This window comes from Excalfactoria chinensis, chromosome 5, assembly GCF_039878825.1.
Source record: "Excalfactoria chinensis isolate bCotChi1 chromosome 5, bCotChi1.hap2, whole genome shotgun sequence".
Classification (NCBI taxonomy): Eukaryota; Metazoa; Chordata; class Aves; order Galliformes; family Phasianidae; genus Excalfactoria; species Excalfactoria chinensis.
In genome coordinates this window covers 54013072-54039293 of record NC_092829.1, presented here as the reverse complement: position 1 = coordinate 54039293, position 26222 = coordinate 54013072, and the positions used below count along the sequence as shown (strand labels likewise).

The 26222-nt window shown below is 38.8% G+C and overlaps 1 protein-coding gene across 2 annotated transcripts; it reads left to right on the top strand.

Moving 5' to 3' along the window:
- The first annotated feature begins 54 nt into the window (after positions 1-54).
- On the top strand, positions 55-26154 carry KNL1 (kinetochore scaffold 1). Of its 2 annotated transcripts, none has more exons than XM_072338990.1 (26): positions 55-118; positions 1784-1845; positions 2254-2293; positions 3441-3500; positions 5116-5177; positions 5612-5667; positions 6127-6160; positions 7240-7277; positions 7626-7678; positions 9025-13866; positions 14635-14779; positions 15086-15153; positions 15283-15381; positions 17140-17255; positions 17848-17938; positions 19446-19562; positions 20202-20289; positions 20989-21072; positions 21417-21456; positions 21566-21667; positions 22074-22174; positions 22453-22521; positions 22672-22781; positions 23341-23459; positions 24996-25118; positions 25229-26154. In XM_072338990.1, exons 2-26 carry the CDS (start codon positions 1817-1819, stop codon positions 25332-25334), a joined length of 6792 nt encoding a protein of 2263 aa, XP_072195091.1. In that variant the 5' UTR covers positions 55-118; positions 1784-1816; the 3' UTR covers positions 25335-26154. The 2 variants fall into 2 exon arrangements, with proteins under 2 accessions (XP_072195091.1, XP_072195092.1); XM_072338991.1 differs by lacking the exon at positions 55-118 and adding an exon at positions 327-463.
- Positions 26155-26222: the final 68 nt, after the last annotated feature.

The following is a 26222-nucleotide window of genomic DNA, read 5'->3' as shown; positions in this document are numbered from 1 at the left end:
CCCTGCCTCTCGCAGAGCCTATAAGAAGCTGGGCCAATGGCTCCCGCCATCGCTTCCCGCTCACCCCGCTCTGCGAGATGGCGCCCGCCGGCCTTCCGTGGGAAGAACGCAGAGTGAGGTGAGCGTTCAAAACACAGCGGCTTCGTCCCGCCTGGGTGATGCCGAGTCTCCAGCCTCACCGCTCCGAGTGAGGTGGGCGCCGGTGAAGGCTAACAGCGAAATAGCAGGCAGCGGGGCTGACGGCACGGAGGCCGCCATGTTGTACGGAACGCTGGGGGGGGCGCCATGATGGACGGCGCCGTCGCCTGTACGGCGGTTTGTTTGGCGCGGCGCGCAGGCGCGGTGTTTGGGTTTGAATCGTGAGGCGGGCAGCGGCGGCTCGGCCTGATGGGTGCTGAAGGGCCGGGGGTCAGCGGCACAGAGAGGCTGAGAGCGGCCGAGCAGCGGGGGAGAAAGGCGTGAAGTAAGCCGGGGAGAGATCGGGGCTGCGTGGGGTGGGGTGGAAGAGGATGAGGAGATTTGGGCGCGCTCGGAGTTGGAGCGGCCTGGAGACACAGGGAGCCTCCCTAAAGCCGCTCGATGGGTGGGGTGTAAAGCAGTCCCACCCGCCTTGCGTGTGCGTAGTGAGTTGCGGGGGTGGTCGCGGGATGAAGGCTCATCATCTTCCTCGACTATTTATCTGTAACTACCCTTTGCCTTAGTGAGGTCCCTTTTCCCTTTCCGTAGCAAAGCGTTCCCTTTTCATCTACTATTCAGGGTTGTCAACCATCTCCTCAGTGGCAGAGGGAGGAGAAAAGCAAATGGGGGTCCTGTGGGATGCCCACCTGGATCATAGGCCTCAGAGCTGCTTTCAGTGCACCAGTCAAATGTCACTATGCGGGGCCTTTCTGTGGGTCTTATTTAAGATACAAAATCTAGGGCTTTCTTTTTTCTTAGGTGAAGCTTAGTTTTGGCTTTGGGAATGAGAGTTGTTGGTTTGTGGTGTAAATGGTGCCGATGCAGAGGTGACTGTTTTGGTGGGAAAATCAAAGGGTGTTGCTTTTGGGGAGAATTTACCAATATTTATAAATACCCGATTGGAGAGTTTAAAGGAGCCAGGCTTCTCTTAGCTATGAAGGGACAAAGGGCAGTGGGCACAAACTGGGCTACCAGAAATTTCACTCGAGTGAGAGGAAAAAATGTAGTGAAGGTGAAACAGAAGAGTGGTGGAGTCTCCATCTCTGGAGGCACTGAAAGCTGGAGCAGGCCAGTAAGGACAGGGAGGTGACTGTCCTACTTAGTCTGCCCTCAAGAGGCCCCATCTGGAGTCCAGGTCTGGGTCATTCGGTGCAGGAGGGATGTAGATCGGCTAGAGAGTGTCCAGAGGAGGGCCACAGAGATGATCAGAGGGCTGCAGCACCTCTGCTGTGAAGACAGTCTGAGGTTATGAGGTACTATGTCTTGTATTGCAGGAAGGTGGAGGAGAGGCAGTAGTGGGTGAAGCATTGTAGTGCATATCAGGGCAAACTTTGTATTGTAGAATCCTTGGTAGTATTTACTAGCTATTACCAGAATCTTAATTTTAAATGGAAGGATGCCTGGACAGTAAAACTCAAACTGTTGGCACAGTTGATTTATAAAATCATATGTAATAGAAAATATAGACTTGAGGGACTTATGAAACATCAGTGAATTCCTGCGACTAAAGAAAGAGAAAAAATTATACCAACTTACTGAAGCTAGCATCTAGTTGTGGCTGTGTGTAACATTCTTTCTGTCATTCATTAATATTTGTTCATTTCAGTACAGTGAAATAGGAGAAATACTTCCTGCAGAAATGGACAAAATGGACTCTAACGTGGAGAAGTAAGTTGAAACTTCATAAGGATCTTATTGTCATTTAACTATGATCTTTTAGATGGGAAATGCTTCTTGAAGCATACTTCGGCATTTCATGAATGAAAAGCTGTCCATCATGAAAAAGTGCAAGTTTATTTGATCAGGTGTAGAGAAGCTTGAGGAAATTTTATAGTAGTGGATTGTCTGGAGAATGACCGTAGGAACTGGAGCAGAATATGCTGAGCTTTACAAAGCTTATTTCTGGGACCTAGTGCTGAAACGATCTGTTCCAAGTGAGCTTCTTTGTGTAATATTGCACTTGTAAAAATAAAGAAGAATTTGAATTATTAACTTAGAATTTTGGCAGCACTGTTCGAGAAATACATCTTGGTCTAGTTTATGCACTAATATCTGTTTCTCTTTTTCTCCCTCCAGTGATAACACAGAACACATCAGAAGAAAACGGCTGTCCTCTGTGAGTAACTTAGGGCGTTCTTAAAGTGAGTGAGTGAGTGAAGAAAGGGAAGCTGTAAAGAGAAATGGGTTTTCTCATCACAGCCTGAAGGAAAAGCATACCAAAAGCTAAGAAAGACCCTATTAGATAAGTGATTGAAAGTGATGCTGTTGTTCATAGAAATACCCTACACCCAAATAATCAGTTGGTGTAGCCTCCTGATGCAGCAGTTCATTCAGCAGCTGGATACGTTACTGTTGACATGAGCAACGTGACAGGAGGTCATGCAGTTTCCACAGAAAGATTTGCAGGTGAAACCATGGATTTACCTGGTAATTTTCTGAGTGGAAGAGAATGTATTTAATATTTAGGACAGTTCACTCACTCTCTTCTCAAAATAAATAAATACTTAAATAAAATGTTCGGAAATGAAAACGGTGTGAACTATGTCTGTGCTTATGGATTGAGAGTGTTACAAGTTCTTTGTTCAACTATACATCCACTGTTTTTCTGAGTCTTTTATTATATACATCTTTCTTATGGCTGAATTCCCTTTCTAAATCTTAATTACAGTTGGAGGTTTATGTGCTTATTTGAAGTTTATTTACTTAGGATTGTTTTATTTCCAAATTAATTCTCAAAGATGTGAAGCATTAACTGTTGAATATTTTAAAACAGAATAAATGGGCTGCATGCTTCAGTAAGACTTATCTATGTACATTGTTTCTTCTGTAAAAGTTCCGCTGCACTGATTTTACAGCATAAGGTCCAACACCATGCCTTTATCTCTCTTGTTTTTCCATTATTAACTTGTGTCTCCTGAGACCTCTGCCCTGTAAATTCTTTCACCAGGCGGTCTCTTCATCTTATACAAAGTGCCTAGCAGGATGTTCATAGCTTATGACTCTTCCTGCAGTCTCAGAAAGAGGTATATCTCCAACTGAATTCCTGTCTGTAGTGCTATGGTGAGAAGCAGGGTCAGAGTCTGGTACAAATGCCCAATACAGGAATGAATTGTAGGCTGTGTAGGGTAACTCAAGGTAGTTTGATTGCATGTAAGTCTTGAACTGCTTGTACACTGTCTGTGATTAAACCTCTCATTTACTTGTTGCTTCATCTTTTTGTAGTAGCAAGGGCTAATTTTCTCAACCACTATACCTCCTTTTAGATATTAAAGACTCCACGACATCCTCTTGATGATCTGGGAAATGGGAATGAACTCACTCAGGTAAATCTATTCAGTACTCTTTTGCTGATGTTAAGATCTTCGGTTTGCTCCTCAATTCATTCTTGATTAAACTTTCACTAGAATGACGTAGATGTAAAACGTCCTGCAATAACTGCTGTGGAGAGTAATGATAGGAGTAATAAGTATTACAATAGAATCATAGAATGGCCTGGGTTGAAAAGGACCATAATGATCATCTAGTTTCAACCTCCTGCCATATGTAGGGCCACCAACCACTAGACCAGGCTGCCCAGAGCCACATCCAGCCTGGCCTGGAATGCCTCCAGGGACTGGGCATCTATGACCTCCTTGGGCAACCTGTTCCAGTGTGCCACCACCCTCTGTGTGAAAAACTTTCTCCTAATCTCTAACCTAAACCTCCCCTGTCTTAGTTTTAAACCATTCCCCCTTGTCCTGTCACTGTCCACCTTCATAAACAGGCATTCTCCCTCCTGTTTAAATGCTCCCTTCAAGTACCAGAGGACCACAATGAGGTCTCCCCAGAGCCTTTTCTTCTCTAAGCTAAACAAGCCCAGTTTCCTCAACCTTTCCTTGTAGGAGAGGTGCTCCAGCCCTCTAATCATCCAATAAATCCAATTCAATAAATCCATTCTGTTTTCTTTTCTTTTACATCAAAGTGGAGTAAAATAACCAGAAATTAATAGATAGAACTTGCTTCTGCTATAATCCTCTTGATCTGAAGTTTGATCTGTTAGAACAGTAACTGGTAAAGTCAGTGAGGTGAGGTCTCTTGAGACCCCTGCTGTAGTTCTTCAGTTCTTGGGACAGAAAACAAAATAAATCCTGCAAATCTCGTGCTAAACAACAACACATTTTTTCCATAGTTCACATATTCCAAGCAGAAAGCTTTGTAACTGATATTCTGCTCCTCGTGTCTAACTGAGCAGTAAGCAAAAAGGGTCCTGCTTCTTTTAAGGTGTTTAGCCAATGTATCAAAATACAATTATTTGCTATCTCTTGAGTCAGTGCTGTGCAGCACTGCCCTTCCCATGGCCTGGTTTCAGTCAGCATAGTTTTAATAGCACACAGATGTTGTAATATAAGAAGAATTTTACAGGGCAGCAGCCATGGATCAAGATAAGGACTTCACAGAGCAGCAGATGCAGAGCAGGATAAACAGCATGAGAACCAAGGACACCTCTAAGAAAAGAATGAATGGCTTGTGGCTTTGAAGGGGGGTTTTAGGGTTGTTATTGCAGTAGCTTTCCTTCCATTAGTGTGTGTGATTTTCAAACGCCCTTGTCTGTCTGCTGTAAAAGTATGACTTTTCGGGCAATAAATTGACGCAGCTATATTTAACCATCTTGGTGTGTGGCTGTTTGTCCTAGTGCGCTGACCTTTTGCCTTCAGGTTCACCATCACACAGAGGATTGGTTTGGTGATGGGTGCATGCCAGGGGAGGCACTGGTGAGCTGTTTCCTTCATAGCGTGGGGGCAGAAGGCTGGCCACGTGTAGGTCATGAGTTGGACATGTTCGTGTTAAGAGTACTTGGTTTGCTTTTTTATTTTCAGGTTGTTGAGAATCTGTACTTATTCTGACTTGTGGTATAAGAATTGTTCTATATAATCAAACCACTGTGTTCTTTATTGTCAGGATCTTAACCCAGAAAAACGTAGGAAAAGCTCTCGACGTGTCAGCTTTGCCAACACCATAAAGTAAGTTTGATTGGAAGGATGCAGATCTACATCCTTCATTTAAGTATAAGGCTAAAGACTGTAATCTGCCACTGCCTAAGATTGCTGTTTGCATACCTTTGTGGGCATTCAGTACAGAAAATTAATGACTGTTTTTTTTACTGAGTTGATATTGAGTCTTATGAGAGCAATTACTCATTTTTTCTTCCTAGATAGAAAAAAAAAAAAAAGGCTGCCTGAATTTCATATAATTAGGAAATTCTATTTTTCATTAACCTTATGGAAAGCATGGCTGGATTCAGTCAGCTTCTGTTTTGATTTGAGAACGTACCATGTGGGAAAAGACTGAAATTAGAGCTGATTTAAAAAATAACAACAACAAAAAAACCTTTTTTTTCCCCCTATGCTTCAAAACTGGTGGTCTTGTGTTTTCAAAACCTGTTTTTTGTTGTTAGTTGCAGGGTCTTCCATCGAGATCTCAAGAACAATGCAGCAGAAAGAGAAAATGAAGGTAAAACTCCTTTCTCTTCTGATGGATTTCCCAGACTTAGCAACAAGATTACAGCCAGAATTTAGGAAGTCAGGCATGTCAGTCACAGATAGGGAACAATATGGTCAGCTGTTCATAATGAACCGGTTAAAAACCCATTGATAACTAGCATTGTTGGATTCCTTATCTCAGAGAAGGAATTGCTTTATTTTTAGACTGCAGGCAGCTAGAGCAAATTCTCCTCTGGTGATTCAGATTAGAAGAAGGCTGTGAAGAATGTCATATTCACTCTGTCAAAGATTACCTAGCAAAATCTGAAAAGCTAATGCATTTTCAAGTACTTTTCTTCCTCGGGTTTTTGCCATGATAAAAAGGAACATCAAGGGTGAGAATTTCAGAACATTCTATTAAGTTTACGTTTATCTCTCAATGTTTTGATCCCATTTCTCCCTCTAATATGTTTAATTTTCATATTTTTAGCAGAAGAAACTGAGAGTCGTGTCCTGCTTAATCAGTAAGTCTGGGGAAAGAATGTTCCCCACAATTCTAGAGCTCCATCTCTGAATACATCTTTTCATATGGCATGTAACCATCAGAACGTTAATCCTCAAAGAAACAGACAAATGCAGCGTGCTTATTTAGATATAAAATTGCTCAGTGCTTTTGTCTGGTTAAAGAAGTTATATAAGAAGGATGTGGCTGTTTTGGCCTTTCACATAGAGATTTCTGAAAATCTGAGTTGCATCTTGAAACTACTTCTTTCCAAGGTCAGCTGCTTGGGAATATCTTTCAGGAGTGACCTATTGGAGTCCACATTTCATAGACATCTTTTTGGATATTTATTACTGTAAATTCTTCACTCAAAGATGGATAGTTGTCTGATACAGAAGTTATTGTCTAGGTAAAATAAAATCATGAGATTTCAAATGAGATTTTTTTTTATATTGAGTTAATAATGCATTTAGACTGTGCATGAAGGAAAATTTCTTGTTTAAAACCTGCAGCAAGGAAACAGATTGCTTGTAGTTAACAAATGCTTTTAAAGCTTTCAAAGCAATACAGTTACATACGTGAATGTGTGTGTAAATAAAGATAAATATTCCAGCTTAGGCTTCTTGGTCTTGACATAACAGTCAAGAAAACACTAAAGAGCAGAAGGTATTAAATGTTAGACAAAAAGTCAACAGGTTTGTTGTTGTGCCTGGCTTTTGGTTTTATGGAGAAATGATTTCAGGCTTTAGGGACACAATTTCCCATTTTCAAAGAGAAAGGGATGACTTAAAGTGGAAAGTCTGAGTTAAATATGAAGTATTAATCTTGTCTCTTTTTATTTTTTCCTTTTTGCTTGTCACTGAGGAATTGGAATTAAAATGCCAACTGTATGATAGCTTGTGGCATGCTAGGAAATAAGAATCTCATGGAGGAGTAGCACTGTAACTCAGAATACGTTGAAAGCATATTTGTAATGTCTGATATCTGCTGCCCAGTCGTGTGTGAGCTATGTGACATAATTCTCTGCCTTTTAAGTATGTTGTTGAAACCACCTGTTTTACAAGTTTTTAACACACTGTTTACTTAAATCACCTTTTGTAGAAATGAAGAACCTGAAGCTGCTCCGTGTGAGATTACTGGTGAGTTTAAAAATAAGTTCAATAAGAAAATGGCTATTTTTATTCCAGGCTATTGATTAATTGCTGGTAGAATAATTTTAATGTCTTGAACAGTCTCCCTGTTGTAGATCCCTATTGCTTTGTAGGGCTTTGCCCCATAAGGCTGTTTACAAGCATGGTGTTTTGGAAGTAAGGATAGACATACTACATTTTCAAAGCAGTAATGAAAATATTTCTCAGGTTGTAATTGCTTTAATTGCACTCACTCGCAAAGTGATGCTTGTATAATGAGTGAATGGATCTTCAGTTCAGCTGATTAAAATAATAAAATAGATCAGCAAATACAGTATTTGCTTTTTCTTTTAACAGGAATGAACACTTTGCTTCATGCCCCTATCCAGTCATTGGCGCAGCAGACTGAGGTATGGGAATTTTATTTCTTCAGTGCTGAAAATATTAGTGTACAAAGTATATTCTAATAATTTGTGTAGTTAAGGTAAAAGATGCACCACAGCTGTCTAAAAAAATAAATCCTTGAATTCACATAGAATTCACCTGTGTGACCTGGTGTCGGGAACCTGCTTTGGCAGATGGGTCAGACTCAATGATCTCTGGAGATCATATGTAGAGGAGCTTACGTTTCAGATATGTCTGGTTATAAATATTTTTTCATATATTTCTCTCTGCTTACATAACTTTTCTCCTGTGAGTAGAATGGATATACGCAAGCACACTGTCTTTTCCCACTGTTAAAAACCTTTAGAAAAATTGCAGTGGGTGACACAAAAAGATAACTGAAATACTTCAGCTGTCTCAAGTGATAAAACAGAAAACGACTAGCTAAGACATTCGGAGGCACTGTTTTATACATCTGTGTTGATGTCATGGCGCTATTGAACAGTTTCCCTTAGTACGTTGCTTTCTGACTTTCATGCTTAATTGAAATTTAAATAAAGTTATCTTGTGCAAGAATGCTTTAAGAAAATTAAAAAATTGGTTAAAGTCTAGTTTTGATTAAAAGATATGTACCATGCGCCTACAAAGGTCATACTTTGGTAATGTATATGGTTGTGCTTTCTCTATTATATTTTATTTCTTGCTTTTATAAAATAAGTAATTTTAAATAAATATGAAGTTGTTCTTAATATATATATATGTATGTATGTATCCATTATGTTTGATGGAACACATAGTCTTGCTACTGGCCAATTTTTGTCCACAGCTTATAAAACTGTAAATCCTTTCTATGAAGGAGACTAAAATCTTAGTCAAAAAAAAAGATGTGACAACTTGGTGCTGCTGCTCTGGGAAATGTCTGTGATAAACTGGGCGGGGATTTTATTTGCCGCTGATCGTGTGAAAAAGAACAGAAACCACATTGCAGAGTGATAGAAAATACTGATTCAAAAGGCTCAGCTCCATGCTTACAAGGATTTCATGCGTCTAAACATGAATTTTTGTTCAAAAGAAAGCTGAGATGCATTGTTTCAAGATATGCCATTTAAACATATGTAAAAATATCTAAAATATGGGCACTAATAATATATAGTGAAGTTGTCCTGCTTTTCTTGCATGTTATTACTTGTTGAGAAGGACTAAAATCTCTTTTTATTTAAAAAACAAGAACACAAGACAAAACAAAACAAAAAAATGTAAAGACAGAACCCTAGTCTTAAAACTGTATTAGTTTATTTTTGTTTTAAATAGAGTAAGATCTTGTGTCATTTGTTGCAAGTGCCAGTAGCTGTCATTTATTGTCTTTTTTCAGTGCCAAGATGTGGACAGTGCTATTCCAAGAAAAGATAGGCCTGATACAACTATCATCTTCGCAGATGAAAATGAAATGGATATGACAGCTAGTCACACTGCAGTGATTGCACGTAACCAGATAAAGAATGAAACTGACAAAACGGAGAAAGTAGATATTGCGTCATTTTTGGCTGAGTTAAACTCTATCAATGGAAAGGCAGAAAAAAGCAAAGATTTTCATTTTTCCTTTGATACTGCAGACCATTTTTGCCCATCTTTTGAACAGAAGAAAGATGCTACTACAGGAAAGAAAATAAATTTCAATGAATTTTTGATGAACTTGGAATCAAATGAAAAAACACTTGATCCTATTGAAGGACCTGAAAAAGAGAACCTTTTCCCTTCACAAGTTTCAGAAAACATGGCACGATCCTCAGTGGAACATTCCCATAAACAACTGGCCACCTGCAATGTAACAAAAATTTTTAGAGAGCAAGATGGTGGAATGGAAATAACAAAATGCCACGCATCTGATATTCAAAATATGCATTCTGGTTTTGGTGAGGTTCCAGCAGAGCAGTTGCCATCTGCAGATGTTACTCGGGCGTTTGCAGATGATGGAATGGATATGACAACTAATCACACTGTAAAAATTCATTTTCCCTCTGCCAATGTAGGGAATCAAAACTTTTCATCCATGGAGCTAGTGAACTACTCTACTGTGAAGAGAACATCTCACCTGCAATTAATCATAAATCAAGACCCTCAACTTTGTACAAGCAAAAAAATGGTAAATGTTGAAGACACAGTAGATACTACAGCAGTGCGGGCTTTTAAGCAGGAGACCAGAACATTGTCTTCTATCCCAGGATCTGTTTCTTCTGACACTGTCTTCCGAGATGATAAAACTGCTGTTTTTTCTCAGTGCGATGACTTGGAAATTACTGGGAATTACAGAGATGTACTCTATAATGCAAGTAACAAAGGAATGAACAATTCGTGTCATAAAGCTTCTGAAAAAACAGTTAACAGAAATTCGTTGCTAGTAGAAAGACCTCCAGTAAATAATGACAACACAAGAAGTCTGTCTTTAGATGATAGAACTTCTCTGTCACATAAGAATAGTGCACGTGAACTATCTTCAGGCTCAGATGGACAAAGTGAAAGAGTAACCCAAGATCACAGTCCTGCTTCATTGAACTCTGGCTTCAATTCATGTACAAATTCAGTGTCTACTGGCTCCTCTAAGGGTAGTCTTCAGGACAGACTAGCAAACTCCCTACTTGTTTCATTACCAGGTGTGAAAACTGCAATATTTTCAGGATCAGATATGGACTTGACTAAAAGTGGTGTTGGCAAGGGTTACAGAGGGAATATTGAAAATGATTTTTTTCCTGGAATGTCCAACTCTGTCACCAGCAAACCACATTTTCTTGATAGTAGGTCTGTATCTTCCAATTCAAGAGAGCAGGAAAAAATGGAAATAACTAAATGTCAGTCAGTTGTCAGTGGTGATCAAAGCATTGGGATAACCACAGAAGTAAAACAAATGCATTGTAAAATAATTCCAAGTAAGAACCAGAACAATAACATTAGTGATGCTGCCTGTTCTTTGGATAGGGACAAGGAAAATCTTGAGGCAATTGGTGCTGACATCAGTATTAGACGAAGCCAGGCTATAGAAATGAATGCTAGAGGCGCTGAGGTGTCAACAGTCAATAAGAATCTTGGCAAAACAGACTTCCAGGCTAGTAGTCTGAGTTCCTGTGCAAAGAGCATGTACTCAGTCCAGGAGCAAAAGAAGGAAATCTCTGAAAATACTGTCACTGACAAATGTGCATTCACATCATTGCAAAGTGAAAAAGTACATATATCCCAGCCTTTGGGAAATAAACTTCTGAATTCTTCAGTTTCCTGCACGAATGACAAAAGAGACATGTTTTCAGATGATGAAAACGTGCACATAACCAAAGCTCATTCTTCGGTTGTTGCTCCTATTAATATAGTACAAGAAAATGAGAATACTCACGTTAAAAATAATGTTAAAGTCAGACAGCTGCAAAACCAGAACTTCCAGTTTTCTGATAATTCTGGTATAGAACATGCAGGGGGTGTTGAAGAGAGGTCACTAGCCAGTAATTCTAAACAACTTAAGGGAAGTTTCCAGTTGCCTTCCTTTTTAGAAAAGTCAGTTGTATTTCCCTCTGGTGAAAACATGGACTTGACTGAAAACTGTGCGGTAGTTGCTCCTGGTCAAAACGTCTGTACTATTTTCTCAGGAAGAAAAGCAGCACCGGGACATATTGAAGATAAAAGTAAAACATTCTTAAAAAAAGAGGTAATGATGACAAACAATGGGGGACAGCCTGGTTGTAATATGTACTCCTTGGTATCTGATGAGGAAACGTTAACCATGACTGGAAAAAAGCATTTGCTTTCTGCAGATGAGAAAACTATCATCTTTTCAGAAGGTGCTAATATGAGCATCACTGGAAATCATACGACAACAGCAGACAACAAAACAATTTTGCAGCCTAAAATTTTGAACAATGACATGTCCTTCGTTTCTGAAGATAAAACTTCTGTTTTTACAAAAAATGATGACATGGAAATAAGTAGGCTTGATTCTGTTACAACTGATAATTCTCTGGAAAAGGCTGTCTCTCAAGGGATGCTTTGCAGAACTAACAGAGCTGGAAGGAAAAGCTTGAAGGGAACAATAGGGGAAAAGACTGTTCTATTTTCACTGAGTGAGAATAATGACATGAGCATCACAGAGGGACTTAAAGCAGCAATTAACTGTGAAACTGTCTCACAAAATGAGGTAGGGTTTCCTTCTCCATCTTCACCTAGTCCTGTTACAGCTGTTACATTCACAAGTAACCAGGCTGACACAGGTATTAAGTCTTGCTCTGCCAATAAAACTGTAAAAGTTCCATGTGATGATGCGTTGATCTCGGATAAAATTGTTGGACAGGAAGCTCCTTCAGATAGAGAAGCTACTATGTTTGCTATGGATGGTATGGAAATCACTAAAGCCCACACTGTATCTTTAAGAGAAAATTTTCAGCAAGATAGGCAACCCAATCAATCCGTTCCTTTAACTTCCTCAATTATGTTTGCAAGTGACCAGGCTGACATGAAAATAACTGAGTATTGCTCTGTTGATGGAAGTGTTGAAAGGGATTTATGTGAGGATAGATTAAATCTACCCACGCAGATTGTACAGGAGGCACTTTCAGGTAGCAAAACAGTCGTATTTCCTTTGGCTGAGAATATGGACATCACTGAAACTCATGATGTATTAAGTGGTAAGATCTGTGTCTGGAATGGAAGGTCGACTCCAGCTATTTCTGCAGTTCCTGCTGATAAGACCATTGTATTTTGCCACAACCAAGGTGATATGGAAATAACTTCATTACATACTATTGCTGTTAATAACAATACTGAAGGATCTGAAAATCAAGAAGCGTTACATAAAAGCACTCAACAACCAGACTTGCGTAGTGCACCATCGTCCTCCTGCAGAGATGAAGCTGATTCTCTACAAATAAAAGACCTGAATGGTGAGGATCATAAAAAATGTAATAGTAAGCCCTCAATTCCTTCTGCTTCATCAGCCTCAGCATTGCCTGCTGAGGAAGGACATATCAAAGCCCACGGTGGCACAATACCAGATTCTACTTATTCTTTCTCAATTCCAAAAGATGCTTTGGATGTCCAGGTATTACTTCCTTCCACAGAAAATCCAAATCCTGTAAACAATAAGCAGGATCTTTTACATCCAGGAGCAATGAAATCAAGGAGAGTATCTTTCAAGCTGCCAGGTAATGACCCCTTGGACTGCAATGAAGAAAGTGGAGTTGTGATACCCCGTGTTTTTGTTCCTGCTCAGCACTCAGATTCTTTGAAGGGTCCTCCAGATGCACTTAGTACTCAGAGAAATCAAGTACTGACAGATGATTCATCTAGGCATGAAGATCTAGCTACAGATTTGGCTATGGATAGAGCAGGTGTTGCTCCAGTTTCTAACCAGGAATTGGAAGAAGATGTGCTGTCAGCTGAAGGAGAGGCAACAGAATTCCAAACAAACTCTGAACAAACTAAGCAACTTTCAGTCAGTGACAGTCTGAGAAATCCAATAGAACTTGAGCCTAAATTATCAGGTATTTTAAATATTTGTTCAAAGCTGGAAAATATTAGAAGGAAATCCTTAGTTGTTTCTGAAACTGTTCTTTCTGACCACTTGCTGAAGTTACCAACTCAACCAGAGAATACCTTGAGGTTAGGAAGAAATAGCATAAATGAACAAGGGTTATGTTATGATAAAGAGCAGGAGAATACATGTCTTGAATCTGGAGCTGCTCCCATAGATGCAAACTTAGGAATAGCACTTAAGGGCAAATACCAAGGAAGAAATGTCCCTCTAGGTATCTTTCAGCCTAAACTACCGAACAGAAGAAATCCTCCTATTTCTAGTGTGCAAGACATAAATGCAAAATCTTCAAGCAAAGCAGAATCACCAGTTCCAGAAGTAAATCTGAATACCATGAAAGCTCCAGGTTATGATAACTTCAGTAGGCAGAACTTCAGCCCTTCTCAGTTTATAGCAGAAGAATTTCTTCCTGTCTGCCCAGAAGAAATGGATTCAAATGATTCTGTAAGCTCTGATTTTGTGGAAGAGGCTTGCAATAACAAAAACAAAAGAGAAATCCCCCACAGTGAAAAGATTCAAGTTGAAGAGACAAAAACTTGCAACAGTGCAAAAAGAGCTTTGAAATGTGTTGAAGAGGATCTTCAAAATCTAAAGAAGCTCAAGGTGGATGAAATCGTTGTTGGTGAGACCTCCCAAGACTTGCAGGTGAGTCTGATCACTCGTTATCAAGATGCACCTAACACTAACAGCACTTTTATTTGTATGTTCAGGTGTGTATAGATCTGTTAGTAGGGCTTTTTGTTGCTCTTTAGCACCAGTTTGCTGTCATTTTTCTATGCCTTCCCCAGTATTTCTCATTGTTTTGCCGAAGTAGAATGATGAGATTGATGTGTGCAGTTTTCCTGATCCATGACAAGCAGTAAGGGCTATGTCGATTTTTAATCACTCCATAGTATTCTATCAAGCCTTTCTTAAGTAGGTATTCTAATCATCTGTACTAAACCATTTGCTAGTTGTTGTTTATGTATAGAGTAAGACCAAAAGCTAGTACTTAACATCTGAATATGCATCTTTATTTTAAATTGGGTGTCTTATGGACAGCACAAGTTGCTATTGGATTGAGAAAATCTGAGCAAATATGGAATGGCGATCTGAGCTTAAGATTTAGTTTGTGCATCATCATTAGAAACTATTTAGCCCTGAAAACTGCAAGAATGTGCTGTGCTGGCTACTGCTGTGGTTGAGAAACAAATGAAAAATTGTGAAACATCACTTCTTATATGCTGTGGTAAGAAACAGAGTATTCATATGCTGGTTTTTCATGCTGATCAAATGTGAAATGTGCAGATACCAAAAATAGTTCAATTCTGAATCTCGAGAAATGGCTACACAAACTACTGATTGAATTACTCTTGCATTATTTCATAAAACGTTTCTGATTTCCTTTCTTTTTTTTAAACATGTTAATACTAGGTTACTTATGGCACTGTACCTGAAAGTCAAGCAGAAGTTGCTGAAAGTGGAAATTCTCCTCATCTATCAGCTAAAAACCCTGACTGTATTCATGCCAACAGCAGCAGCTCTCTAGATTCTGTTAAGGCTGACACAGAATTAACAAGTAAGACTTCCTTTGTAGTAATTATCTCTTATTTTTATATCTTTTTGGCTTAATTAAAGCCAAAGAGCCCTACCCTTAATACATACCTCATTTAGGAAAGGAGTTGAATGCCTGCTTTGCAGTTTCCTGTCCAGCTTGTCAACATGCTTTTTTTACTCTCACTATAAGGCCAAGCCATGCAAACTGAGATGAGGAGAACAGTTCAAAAGTCACTTTTCTTCTAGAGCCAAGTAACTAAGATTCATATTTCAGTAAGAATATTTTTAACCCCTGCCATATTGTTATTTCTCTCTTTATTTTGTCTAGTTCAACGAAGCAGTCAAATGGAGTCGCATCTTCTCATAGATAGCATTTCTGAAGATAATTTGTGGGAGGTATGTATATAACTGAGAGATGCCAGCTTCTTTTCCTAACAGGAAAAATACCTGTGTGCATATATATATACCAGCAAGCAGTTTTTCTTGAAGAACAGACTTAACTGCATGGTTTTCCTAACTTTGCAGAAATTTCAGAGTGGTATCATCACAGTTGGGGAGTTTTTTACTCTGCTTGAAGTTCATATTCCAATTCAGAAGCCACGGCAGAGCCATATTCCAGCCAGTGTGAGTATCCATCCTTTGATATTCTTGAAACCAACTTTACATTATATTTGTCTTTATTTCTAAGTGCTCTATATTAAAGGCCTCTGAGTGGTTCCAGACAGAAATCAGTTCCACCTTGACCAGTGTTAGACACCACATGCTTTCAATTCTCTCTTTGCTATTTCACTGCTAATTGATGCTTTGTTTCCCTCAGTTTTGAAAAACAGAATGGATTTCAGTCCCTTCACAAAATGAAATGTCTTAATTTGTGGTTGGATAAATATGCTAATCCTTGTCTTTTGAGCTTGTTTAAAGAGTGACGTACTTGAAAGACTTAGAAGCTCTGTCTAACTTCTTCAGTTCATCTTCTTACTATATCAATTGTCCACCAAATTCAAAATGATGTCTGGAAGCATAATGAGATATGTGCAAAAAGCCTTTTAATTACAGAACTGAGAAACCTGATTTATCCTTAGCTCTACCATGGCTTTGTTCATTTAGCAAATGGTTGCTTCTGTCAATTATAACTGCAGTAAGGCCCTTTCTTCAATCGAGCTTTATTCTATACCTGGAAATAAGCTCCACCATTTACCTCTTGTGGGGAAGGTGAAGGGAAGGGGAAGAAAAGCACTGGGAAAAACTGTCCAAACTGAAATAACTGCTTAATTTTAGTGCATTTGCTTTCCAACGTTTCTTCCAGCAGCTCCAATTAAGACTGATTTCTTCTTATATAGTCAAGTTTTTGCTCTCCCCTTCTATGGCCACTTCCTGCAGTACAGTAGAGGAATTTATAGGGACTGTCAGCTTTGATGTGCAAATTGATGAGAAAGTTACTGAAGTGGATTTCTTGCGTTCTCTTCTTCGTTTTGCATGAACACTACAATATGTGTGTACTGCAAATCACAAAGTACTCAGAGTTGGAACATTTGCACTGATTTGACTTCTGGCTCTTTACTTTCAAAAGTGACTAGAAGGCATTCCCTTATTTTGCTTACTTTTAAATTAGAGGAAAAATAAGTACCACTCCTTAAAATGATTATCTAATAAAACTGTGTGGATGCGCTGCCTAATTTTCAGTACTGCAATGGAAAACCTTACAAGTTTCTATGAGCAGAGAAAGTTTGTAACATGGCATTGGCATTTATTTAATAGAAAATGTAGGGAATTAGTTAGGGAATTAGGGAAATATTTGCATTTCCTGGGGCTTACTGCAGTTTCTACTGGCACAATGAGTGGTGTGCTGGGGCGGTGGAAAAGCTTTAGCAGAGTCTGCATCACTGAGAAAGATGTTTGTTAACATTCTTTAGATGGTAAGTGATATATTTGTGAAAATTCTTGTAAAATTCTTCCTAATACTTCAGATTTAGTTCTTCAGACAACTGGCTCCTGTATAAGCTTACTGTTGTAAGATGTCATGTTGTCAGGGTAATAAGTCAGCAGGACCAGCCACATTAGAAATTTAGATAACTTCCTGGAAATAAGAAACCCTATTTTGCTATTTTGGAAGGAAAAGGGAAAAAAAAAAAGCATAACTCTGAAGGGATGAAATTAAGCTCACTTATTTATGTGCTTCTGCATATAGGTAATTAGATGGTGAATCCCCAGTAAATCAAGTATGTCAGGCTACCTCCATTAGATTTATTTTCTGTTCTGCAAAAAATGAAAATTTATGTCCTTTTGTTGGTTTCTGCATATGAACAGAGAAAATACTGTCTCTAAAAAGCATGCTTCTGTTCTTTTTTTTTCCCCTCTCCTCACTATGTTCCCGTTTTTTCCCAGTGTGCTGTCAGTGCTCCACCTACTCTGGAAGACCTGATTCTCAGCCAATATGTTTATCGTCCCAAGATACGTATTTATGAAGAAGATTGTCAGGCTCTTTCTCAGATGATAGATGAGTATGTCTGCATTTTTTTCAACCACAGGTTAAATTAATAGTTCTATTTCTCAGCTGTTGCCATGCAGAATGGCCTAGGGAAAGTTAATGTATCACATATAGGGAAAAACAGAAAAAGGATAGTTAACCTATTTAATGCTGGCAGATAATTGATTAGGTGGTATAGGGTAGCCTCTTGGGGAGGAGCTGTGATAATGGATATAGTTATAGCTTGATTTTCCTCTGTTCCTAATGAAGTGTTTCAGTTACATATCAGAAGAGTTAAAGGTTTTGAGTGGTACCGAAAGTGATCAAACATGGGAAGCAGAATCATAACCAATTATGATCTGTTGTTCCAACATTCCAGTGTTCGTTATACAGTTAGCATAATTTATTTCCTTTCTAAAAAGGTCGCTTTTTGGTCTAATGCCTTATGCCATCTACAGTTTGTGTTAAAACAAGATTTATGTTAAAATTCAAGTCAGTAGTAAGGTTTTTCCCAGCCCCAATAGCATCATTTCCTATTCCTTCAGCTTCTTTATCTGCTTGGTGTGGTTGCAATAAGCCTTAATTTCAGTTTTTGTTTGTTTGTTTTTTTTCCCTCTCTATTTCAGATTAAAACAGTATGTAAGTGTCCAGGATCAACCACTGGTGAACGTGAATAAGAGTTTGTGGGAAGTAATGAGAACCTGCTCTGATGAAGAGGTAATATTGCATGAAGAGATAATGTGCTTTACATAATGAAGAAAGCTCAGTCTGTATTTAAATAGCTGGTCACTGTGTAATGGTAGGTAGAAGACAGAAGGCAAAATAGTTTCTGAATGAAAGATTACTGTAGGAAGTGAAATAAATAAATAATGTCAGAAGGGTTAAGCTGCAGAGCCCATTTAAAATAGATTAGAGTGAATATGTTACTATAAAACAGAAAAACTGAAGTTGATAATACAGGTTAGTTCAGAGTAGAGAAACTTAGAGGAGCCTAAGCAAGCAGCACAATTTTGGAAGGAAAAAATGAACTGCTCTTACTGTTGAGGCTCTGTAGTTTCATTGGAGGAGCAGAATATTTCATTAACCTGAATGTTTATTTAGTTTGGAAAGGTATGTGTGATGGTGCAAGACCTATAATGAATAGGAGATAGGCCATTACACAAAAATAAAACCTCATATGGAGTGCAACAATGGTGTCACATGCCAAAGCAAAAGATTAGGAGGGAAGGAGAGGGGGATTTAAAGGAGAATGCTAATGGGCACAATGGGCACAAAAGGCACCCCAAAGACATTTGCATTTAAAAAACAAGCATTATAAGAGTATTCCAGACAGAATCAAGAAAGAAGATCAAGAGATTGTTTTCCTTGCTTCTAAAGCCAAGAAAAAGGACTATAGTCAATGAAAATAAAGTTAAAATGATGAAAGACAGTATTTTTCATAATTCATAATTAGATTTGTGTTACAGGATATCACAGAGGCTAGGATATTAACTGGATTCAGGAAGAATGTACTCAGGAACAATAAAAGGCCTTAAGACTGATAACTAAGAATTACAAATTTGAAAGGTTTTTGAAAGCAAAGCTCTACATTCTGGCTTTAGAATGACGATACCACCTAGTGGCGATAGATTGAAAACATGGTACAAAAAAGCAATTCGTACATTCTGCACCTTTAGCTTAATAGTTGTCAGGGAAAAGGTTGTAAGCTATGTAATCTGTAGCTATGTTCTGTTGAAACAGGCGACTTTGTTACCATTTCTTGTGGTTTGGGCACTGCCTGGACTTCTGTTAGCATTTCAGCTATCCTCTTTAACAATAAGGGAGCAAGTATTCTAAGTAAGTCTTGAACAATTGAAATGAGAGCCATCTGACACAATTAATAACATTGCTCTTTTGTGTGTGTGTCTGTATGTGTGTGAAAGTAAATCTTAAGTTATTGGAGCTGTTAAAATCCAGTGTTTCTGCTTTGTGCGCTGTTCCCTCTCAGAAGATAGATTGTGTTGGATCTTTGCTGAGGAAATCATTACGTTTATTAGTAGATTGTACTTGAATTAATGCTGGACAATCACAATTTCATCTGAAACTTATGAAGTACTGCTCCTAGAGAAATGGGATATTGCAGAGAGTGGGAGCAGACAAGGGGGCGAGTCTAAAGATTAGATTGAAAAAGACTTTGTTTCACATTCTCATTCACTGACCCTTCCATATTCTTTATTCATTGCAGCTGAAGGCCTTTGGAGCAGAACTGAACAAAATGAAATCCTATTTCATCAAGGAAAGTAAAATCCTGGCTCACAATGAGAAAGAGGCATTATACAGGAAATTGCTGCAGAGTGCGCAGGTAATGTGCTGCAAGGCTTTAGAGGTTTAGGTTTTAAAGAGGAACTTCTACCATATTTTATTGGTGCTTGAACTAGCATAAACTGGGACTGTCGAATGTGAGACCCTAACTAATATAAGTCTGGCTACTAAACATGTTTGTCTTTTATCTATAAGCATTTGTAAAGTACTTTAGGACAGTGACATTTTCTTACACTTCTAGGGACCTTCTGCCGAAGTCTTTTGGCAGTTAAAGCTATGGGAATGAAAAACAGGGAGTACTAAAGGAAATGCTGTCAGAAATAACGTTATTACTATAGTGATGTCCATGTTAGTAACTAAGAAGGAAATGCAGAAGCAGTGCATTGAGATAGGTATCTAGAAATTTACTTAGTTACATATCTCATCCCTTCATTTTTAAAAAAGAAAGTGGGTGGGAAGATACACTGTCAAGTTTCTGGTACTTTCTTAAGCATGGCATCTGCCTTATTGTCAATTATTCTTCCTCTTTGTTCTAATGACAGATTGTATCAGCTTCTTTGATTAGTCTGTTAGCATGCAAAGATCTAAGTGGTGGTCCCAGAAGGCATTTGGTTTCCTTAAAAATGTAATTGACTTGTGTAAGAATACATTGCAAAGGAACACGATTTTCCCACTTTAGGAACAATATGAAAAGCTCCAGTCAAGAATTGCAAACATGGATGAATTGCTTAAGGAGGCAGAAAGTTGTCTTGCAGATCTGGAAGCAGGTATGTGTTTCAAAACAAGGGAGTGGTTTGTTGATTTCTTGTTTGGTCCCTTATATATATATTTGTTTGTTTCCCTGTAGAGATGCTATTTAAATTGCTGTTTTCAAGACTGTTCAGTGGCCACCTGGAATTTTAAATGTCATGTGTTACAAGTATCTGTTAGGCTTAAACACCTTCACTTGTGCCTGCAAACCTGCCTTGTGACAATCGCTGACACATCATATGAAGACTAGAAAATACACCAAAATTAGCTGAAATAAAGAATCATAATTGTAGCATATGAACATGTAAACAAGTGTGTAACTAAATCTACTAGTGATGACAGTACAGCTGTACTGTACACACAGCAAAATAGCTGCAGACTTGTTCAGCTGCATTCACATAAGCTGCAATCAGTACTTGGGGTTGTCACATTTGTATTTGCATTTATTGTCTTCCTTCTGAATTGTCTTTCAGTGCCTTGAGTACAAATTACATTGCACGATAACAGCTTTGAGGCAATGCAGTAAAAGGAGTTTTATTTTCCTTTTCTGTTACTTCAGGTTTTTGGTAGACACCTCTCTCTCCCTGGCTTTTTGCACCTCTTTATCAGCTGTTTTTTAAATACTGAAGTGTCTAGAACACAGACAGATAAAATGGATCCTAAATATTGAATCTGGGAGTTCTGTGTAGACCTTCTGATGCTTTTTTTTCCCACAGATTCTGAATGGGAAGAATATGAAACAGACTGCAGTGATGATGAAATGGAAGGAGAGGACTCGGAATCAAGGAAACTAGAAGAAGGTAATGGTACCGACTTTTAAGTTCTGAAGAGAGTGAAACTCATTGATGCAAATATTATGACATTCTTTTTCACATTGGATATAGCAAATAACACAGATGTTAAAGTATGAAACAAATTTTATTCCTTGTGGCAAAATGTGACTTAGATCAGTGTGATCAGAAGAGTGTATGCTGGCTATCATGTTCAGCACTGTTCAATACAACTAACTTTTGTTGACCAAATATCTGCATGCAGGTAGGAGTAACAGCTATTAGTTTGAGATCTTTTGCAGCTGCACGGTAAGTTAGGACAGTCTTCGCTGCTCTTTTATCTCACAGCTTTTTATTCCTCCCTTTTCTCTTAGAATTGGGAAGCCTCAAAGTTCAAGAAGAGGCACTTCAAAGGTAAGATGTCAGAGGGGATCTAAGGAGCTTAAAAATATTTACATTCAGGATCCTAGAGATTTGTATTATTTTTCACAAGTACATCAGATGTTTTGCTTCGTCTTTGTAGAGAACTGTCAGATCTGGAGACTGAGAATGAGCAAATACTTGCTGAAATGAAGCATCTAAAGGAAGAAGGAAAGAACTGCCAGGAACTCCTGGAGAGATTCAAGTAAGGAAAAAAATAAAAGACTCTCAGGTGTTCTATTTTTGTTTTTATCAGCTAGTTCTGGAGCCTTGCACTTCTATATACATGTATCTGTGTTGTTTTCCTTTTTATTTGATTTATCTTTGGATGCCCATAATAAGCAACAAAACTGTGAACTTGTAATGGCTTTAGAGTGATACTCTGTATTACCTCTTTCTACATCCAGCTCTCCTCCCATCCCAAAAGTAATGTGTGTGTGAAATGAATAGTATTGTGCTTTGGATCCCAAAAGATTCTTACTCTTTGTTAATAAGTGAAAAATTACTTTCATACAGTATATACAAGCAAGCATTCTTAATTCTCTGTCCTTTAGGTAATTGTTTTGATTGGTTGGTTGAAACTTAAGCTGTCTGTGTTTTATTCCTTTTAGCTTCACTGAGTGGGAGATTAGCGAATGGAGTCAACGACAGGCAGTCTTTAATTTTCTTCATGATTGTATTGAACTCACAGTAGGGTTTGAAGCCCCAGAAGGTAATTTGCAAAACTGGCAGATTTCTGTTTTATAAACTTGATAGGTTATATAGTTACACAACAAAAACCTAGAGATTCTACAGTAATAAAAATTCTGTTAAAATAAAAAATGAACTACAGAGGTACCATGTAAGATAGAAGAAATGATAAACAGTGGATTTGAACGGGTTTATCAGTGATCTCTACAAACTTCTAAATGTGTGTAATAAGCGTCTGTTTCTTAAGAGAACTAAGTATAGAAATAGTTACTACTTTGGGTTTTTTCCTTTCCTTCTCAGATGGTGATGTTTTTGGTGAAAACCCTTCCAGAAAAGTACTTAGTCTGAGCTTTGAATCTCTCTTGGATGGTAAGATATTTCACATAGCTTGAAATTAGCTGCCCGCATTATATTCTTATTGGGGGGATGTTATACATTTGTGTTTTAGCTGCTAGTGCATTACTACATGGCTTTGAAAAGATTCCTTGAAACACTTTTTTCTTTCCTTTTTTGTTACAGAGGAAAAAGCTCCTCTCTCCTCTCGTTTAGTCCATAAACTGATATTCCAGTTCATTGAAAGTCAGGGATGCTGGCAGGAAAAGTGTCCCACGCAGCAATATTTGACCCAGGTAAAGTGTCCAGAAAGCCTAGAGGACTCTAGAAAAATAGACTCTTTGTTTGTCTCAGGTTGATAGAGAGAATAAAAGTATATTGATGAGTACTCGATTAATGCAAATCAAAATCTGCTTCATAAATGTTCTCAAGAAAGAGGGAGAAGTACCTGCCCCAGAAGTCAAGAGACATAAAAGAAGGTTTCTTCCTTCTTTGGTGCCTTGATGTTTGACTATCTCAGTGATGGCTTAAAAGCCTTAATCCTGCTAGTAGAAATCAGGGAATTGAGCTGCATGCCATTCTGCTTTCAAGAGAATTAGCAGTTTAAATTCCTAAGCCAAATCCAATGTTACCTATATTTGTGCAACTCTGGTGGCAAAATTAAAGAGGAGAAACTTACGGCAAAGAAGGATGTATATTTGTTTTTATGCTTGTGCAATTTCCTTATTGTATACAGAATGAGATAGTGAGTGAGATAGCTGTGTATTTTTAATGCTTTCCAGCTTAAACTTCATTTTCAAGCGTCACACGATGGTTTTAGTTTCAACGTAAATCCTTTTCTGATCTCTTCCATAGGTGCTTCACGATGTCTCTTTGGTGGTGAGTCGTTGCAGGATCTTAGGAGAGGAGATTCAATTTCTGGAGAAATGGGGTGGAAAATACAATCTTCTCAGGACAGATATCATTGACACAAAGTGAGTAACTTTAGATGGAGCTTACGCACATATTACAGAGGGTCTCTACATAGGCAGAAGCAAAAGCTGTGAAGTTGGTTTTCTTGAAAATGTTGTTTCATGAAATTATTTTTTAACAAGACAACTTTTTTTAATACAATTGAACTGTGCTGGCCAAAAGCTTGGAAATGAAGTTTCCCTTCCATTCAGTCAACTTCCCCATTTTATGTAATCTCTTCTCAACTCAGAAACTCTCAACTCAGAAAGAGTACAGAAAAGTTGTTAAGATGTGTATAGAGAGAAAAGCAGAAAGGCTAAAGCCCAGCTTGCAGTCAACCTGGCCGCTGGGGTAAAAGGGAACAAAAAAACTCTTTTACAAATACATCAACAGGAGGACTAAAGAGAGTCTCCACTCTTTACTGGAAGAGGCTGGGAGTATGACCACTGAGGATAAAGAAAAGGCAGAGGTTCTGAATGCCTTCTTTACCTCTGTCTTTAAAGATCAGACCTCTTATCTTCAGGGTACTCCACTCTCTGACTTGGTAATCTCAGCTGGGGAGTAGACAAAACCCCTGATCATTCAAGAGGAAACAGTCAGAGAGCTACTGCTCCAACTGGGCTGCCACAAGTCCATGGGCTGGATGAGATTCACCTGAGAGAGCTGAGGGGAACTGGTGGAGGTGCCAGCGGAGCCGCTTTCCATCATCTATCAGCACTCCTTGTTGACTGGTGAGGTCCTGGAAGACTGAAGGCTTGCCAGCATGACTCCCATCTACGGGAAGGTTGCAAGGAGGACCCAGGGAACTACAGGCCTGTGAGCCTGACCTCGGTGCCAAGGAAGGTTATGGAGCAGATTGTCTTGAGGAAGATTATGTGGCAAGTGCAGGACAATGGGGGAATCGGGCCCAGCCAGCATGGGCTCATGAAGGGCAGGTCCTGCTTGGCCAACCTGAAGGATGAAAGCATTTATATTAAAACTTATTTTCCTTAGCTTTCATTTTCTCCTACTAATTCCCAGTTTTGTTTCATGTCCATGTGGAACAAGGTAAAGGGATAAGGTGAAATGGTTTTTATTCTTCATGCACATTCTTACCTAAGAAACGTCTGGTTAACTTTTGTCTGCATGCCTTGATGCTGTTTACTTACATTACTCTAATTCTATAGTACCATTTGCAAGATCATTCTTCTGCTACATGCCAAAAGTCCCATAGAAGCTACATTTAGTTAAGTTAATAAAACAAGCGTGCAGGCAGCTTGTTCTCAGGAAGATTTACTGTGGGACAATGGCATTCAAAAGGTCTTCTTTCATCTTCTCATTTACTATTCTACCCCAAGGCATGTTTTCTGGGCATTATGTACTCAGTGATGGTCTTACCCTTATGTGCAAAAAGACTCTGCTCTGTTCTTCCTGGATGTTATCCTATACAGATGAATTACACGGAAATCTAGTTTTCTAGATGGAAATCTGTCCTGATTGAAATAGGATTGAATTCATGGAACAAAGGAGATGTACATTGCTACATTTTGTGCTGATGTTTTTGTTTCTATTTCTTACAGTCTGAAGCTCGTCTTCTCCTCTTCCATTGCTCTTGCAAAGTTTGAGTTGACACTGTCTTTATCATCCAGCTACCCATGTGCTTCACTGCCTTTCACTGTTGAAAAAAGAACTGGAAATATTGGGTGAGTTGAGCAGAAAGAACCAAAGCACATCACTTGTATTTCAAAGCGAGGGGCAGGAAATTAAAATGTTCTACATCTTTTTCAAACACACGTAACTTCATCTTTTCCAGACACGAGGAAATTTCTGCTGTCCTCTCTAAAGTACCTGTTGGTTACCACTATCTCCGAAGAATGGTGAGCTCGATTCATCAAGATCTGCTCCAGCATCCCAGATGATTGTTTAGATCTACATGCAGGACTGAAGAAGTTAGAGGACACTCTTTTCACTTATGTATCATAGGAATGCAACGTCTCTCTCACCGGTCATCTTGGCGTCCTTCTATAGTCTTCCCTAGAATGGCTGTTTGTATTGCATAGCTTGTTAGTTTTGTTCTAAGCACAATTTTCTTGTATAAAATGGCGATGATGTATTTTGAGGTCAGCATGTCTGGAGTTTTCTTTCAGTGTCATTATTTCACTACTGCATAGCATTCTAACTTACCGCATCAGTTTTAATGCAGGGAAGCGATGCTGAAATGATAGCCTTGCTTACGACGAACCAAATAACCAAAGAATTAGACAGCTGACAAAAAAAGGGAGAGACTTCTGGTATGAAAACTACAGATCCTTGTGCTGAATCATGAACTGCTGAGTGCTTTGTTCTGATATTCTGTACACAGCCTTGACTGGTACAGTGCTGTCTCCCACCTGCTATTTGTGTACTGTCTGCAGAGGTAAAATGACAAACCTGGTGAGAAGACTGAGCTGATGAAATTAGAGGAGGCATCTGTTTATGTCGTCGGTGCAGTCCAGATTGACGCTGTGTATAGGCTGTGTATTACACAGATTGAGTTGCTGACATCGATGTAAGCGTCGTGAGTTGATAGCATTGACGTGTCTCCTGTTTCCAAGCTCTCTGTAGGCAGACACTATTTTCTGTACCTGTAAAATAATTTGAAAGTTGTTTTCACGTGCTTTAAGTGCAAATATATTTGTCCCCAATATATATATTGGGAAGGTGGGATTTCATTAAACTATTGGCGCGTTCCTTTTTCAAGCTGTGTTTATTGACTGCTGTGTTTCAACTGAAAGTCTGCCCTACTGCTATTGAAAAAGCTATCGCTT

Bases quoted from the DNA above. Each gene is read 5' to 3' on its own strand.
- KNL1 (XM_072338990.1), top strand. From the start codon at position 1,817: ATGGACAAAATGGACTCTAACGTGGAGAA. The intron at 14,780-15,085 runs GTAAGACTTCCT...TATTTTGTCTAG, and splicing joins GGCTGACACAGAATTAACAA to TTCAACGAAGCAGTCAAATG. The intron at 22,782-23,340 runs GTAAAGTGTCCA...TCTCTTCCATAG, and splicing joins CGCAGCAATATTTGACCCAG to GTGCTTCACGATGTCTCTTT.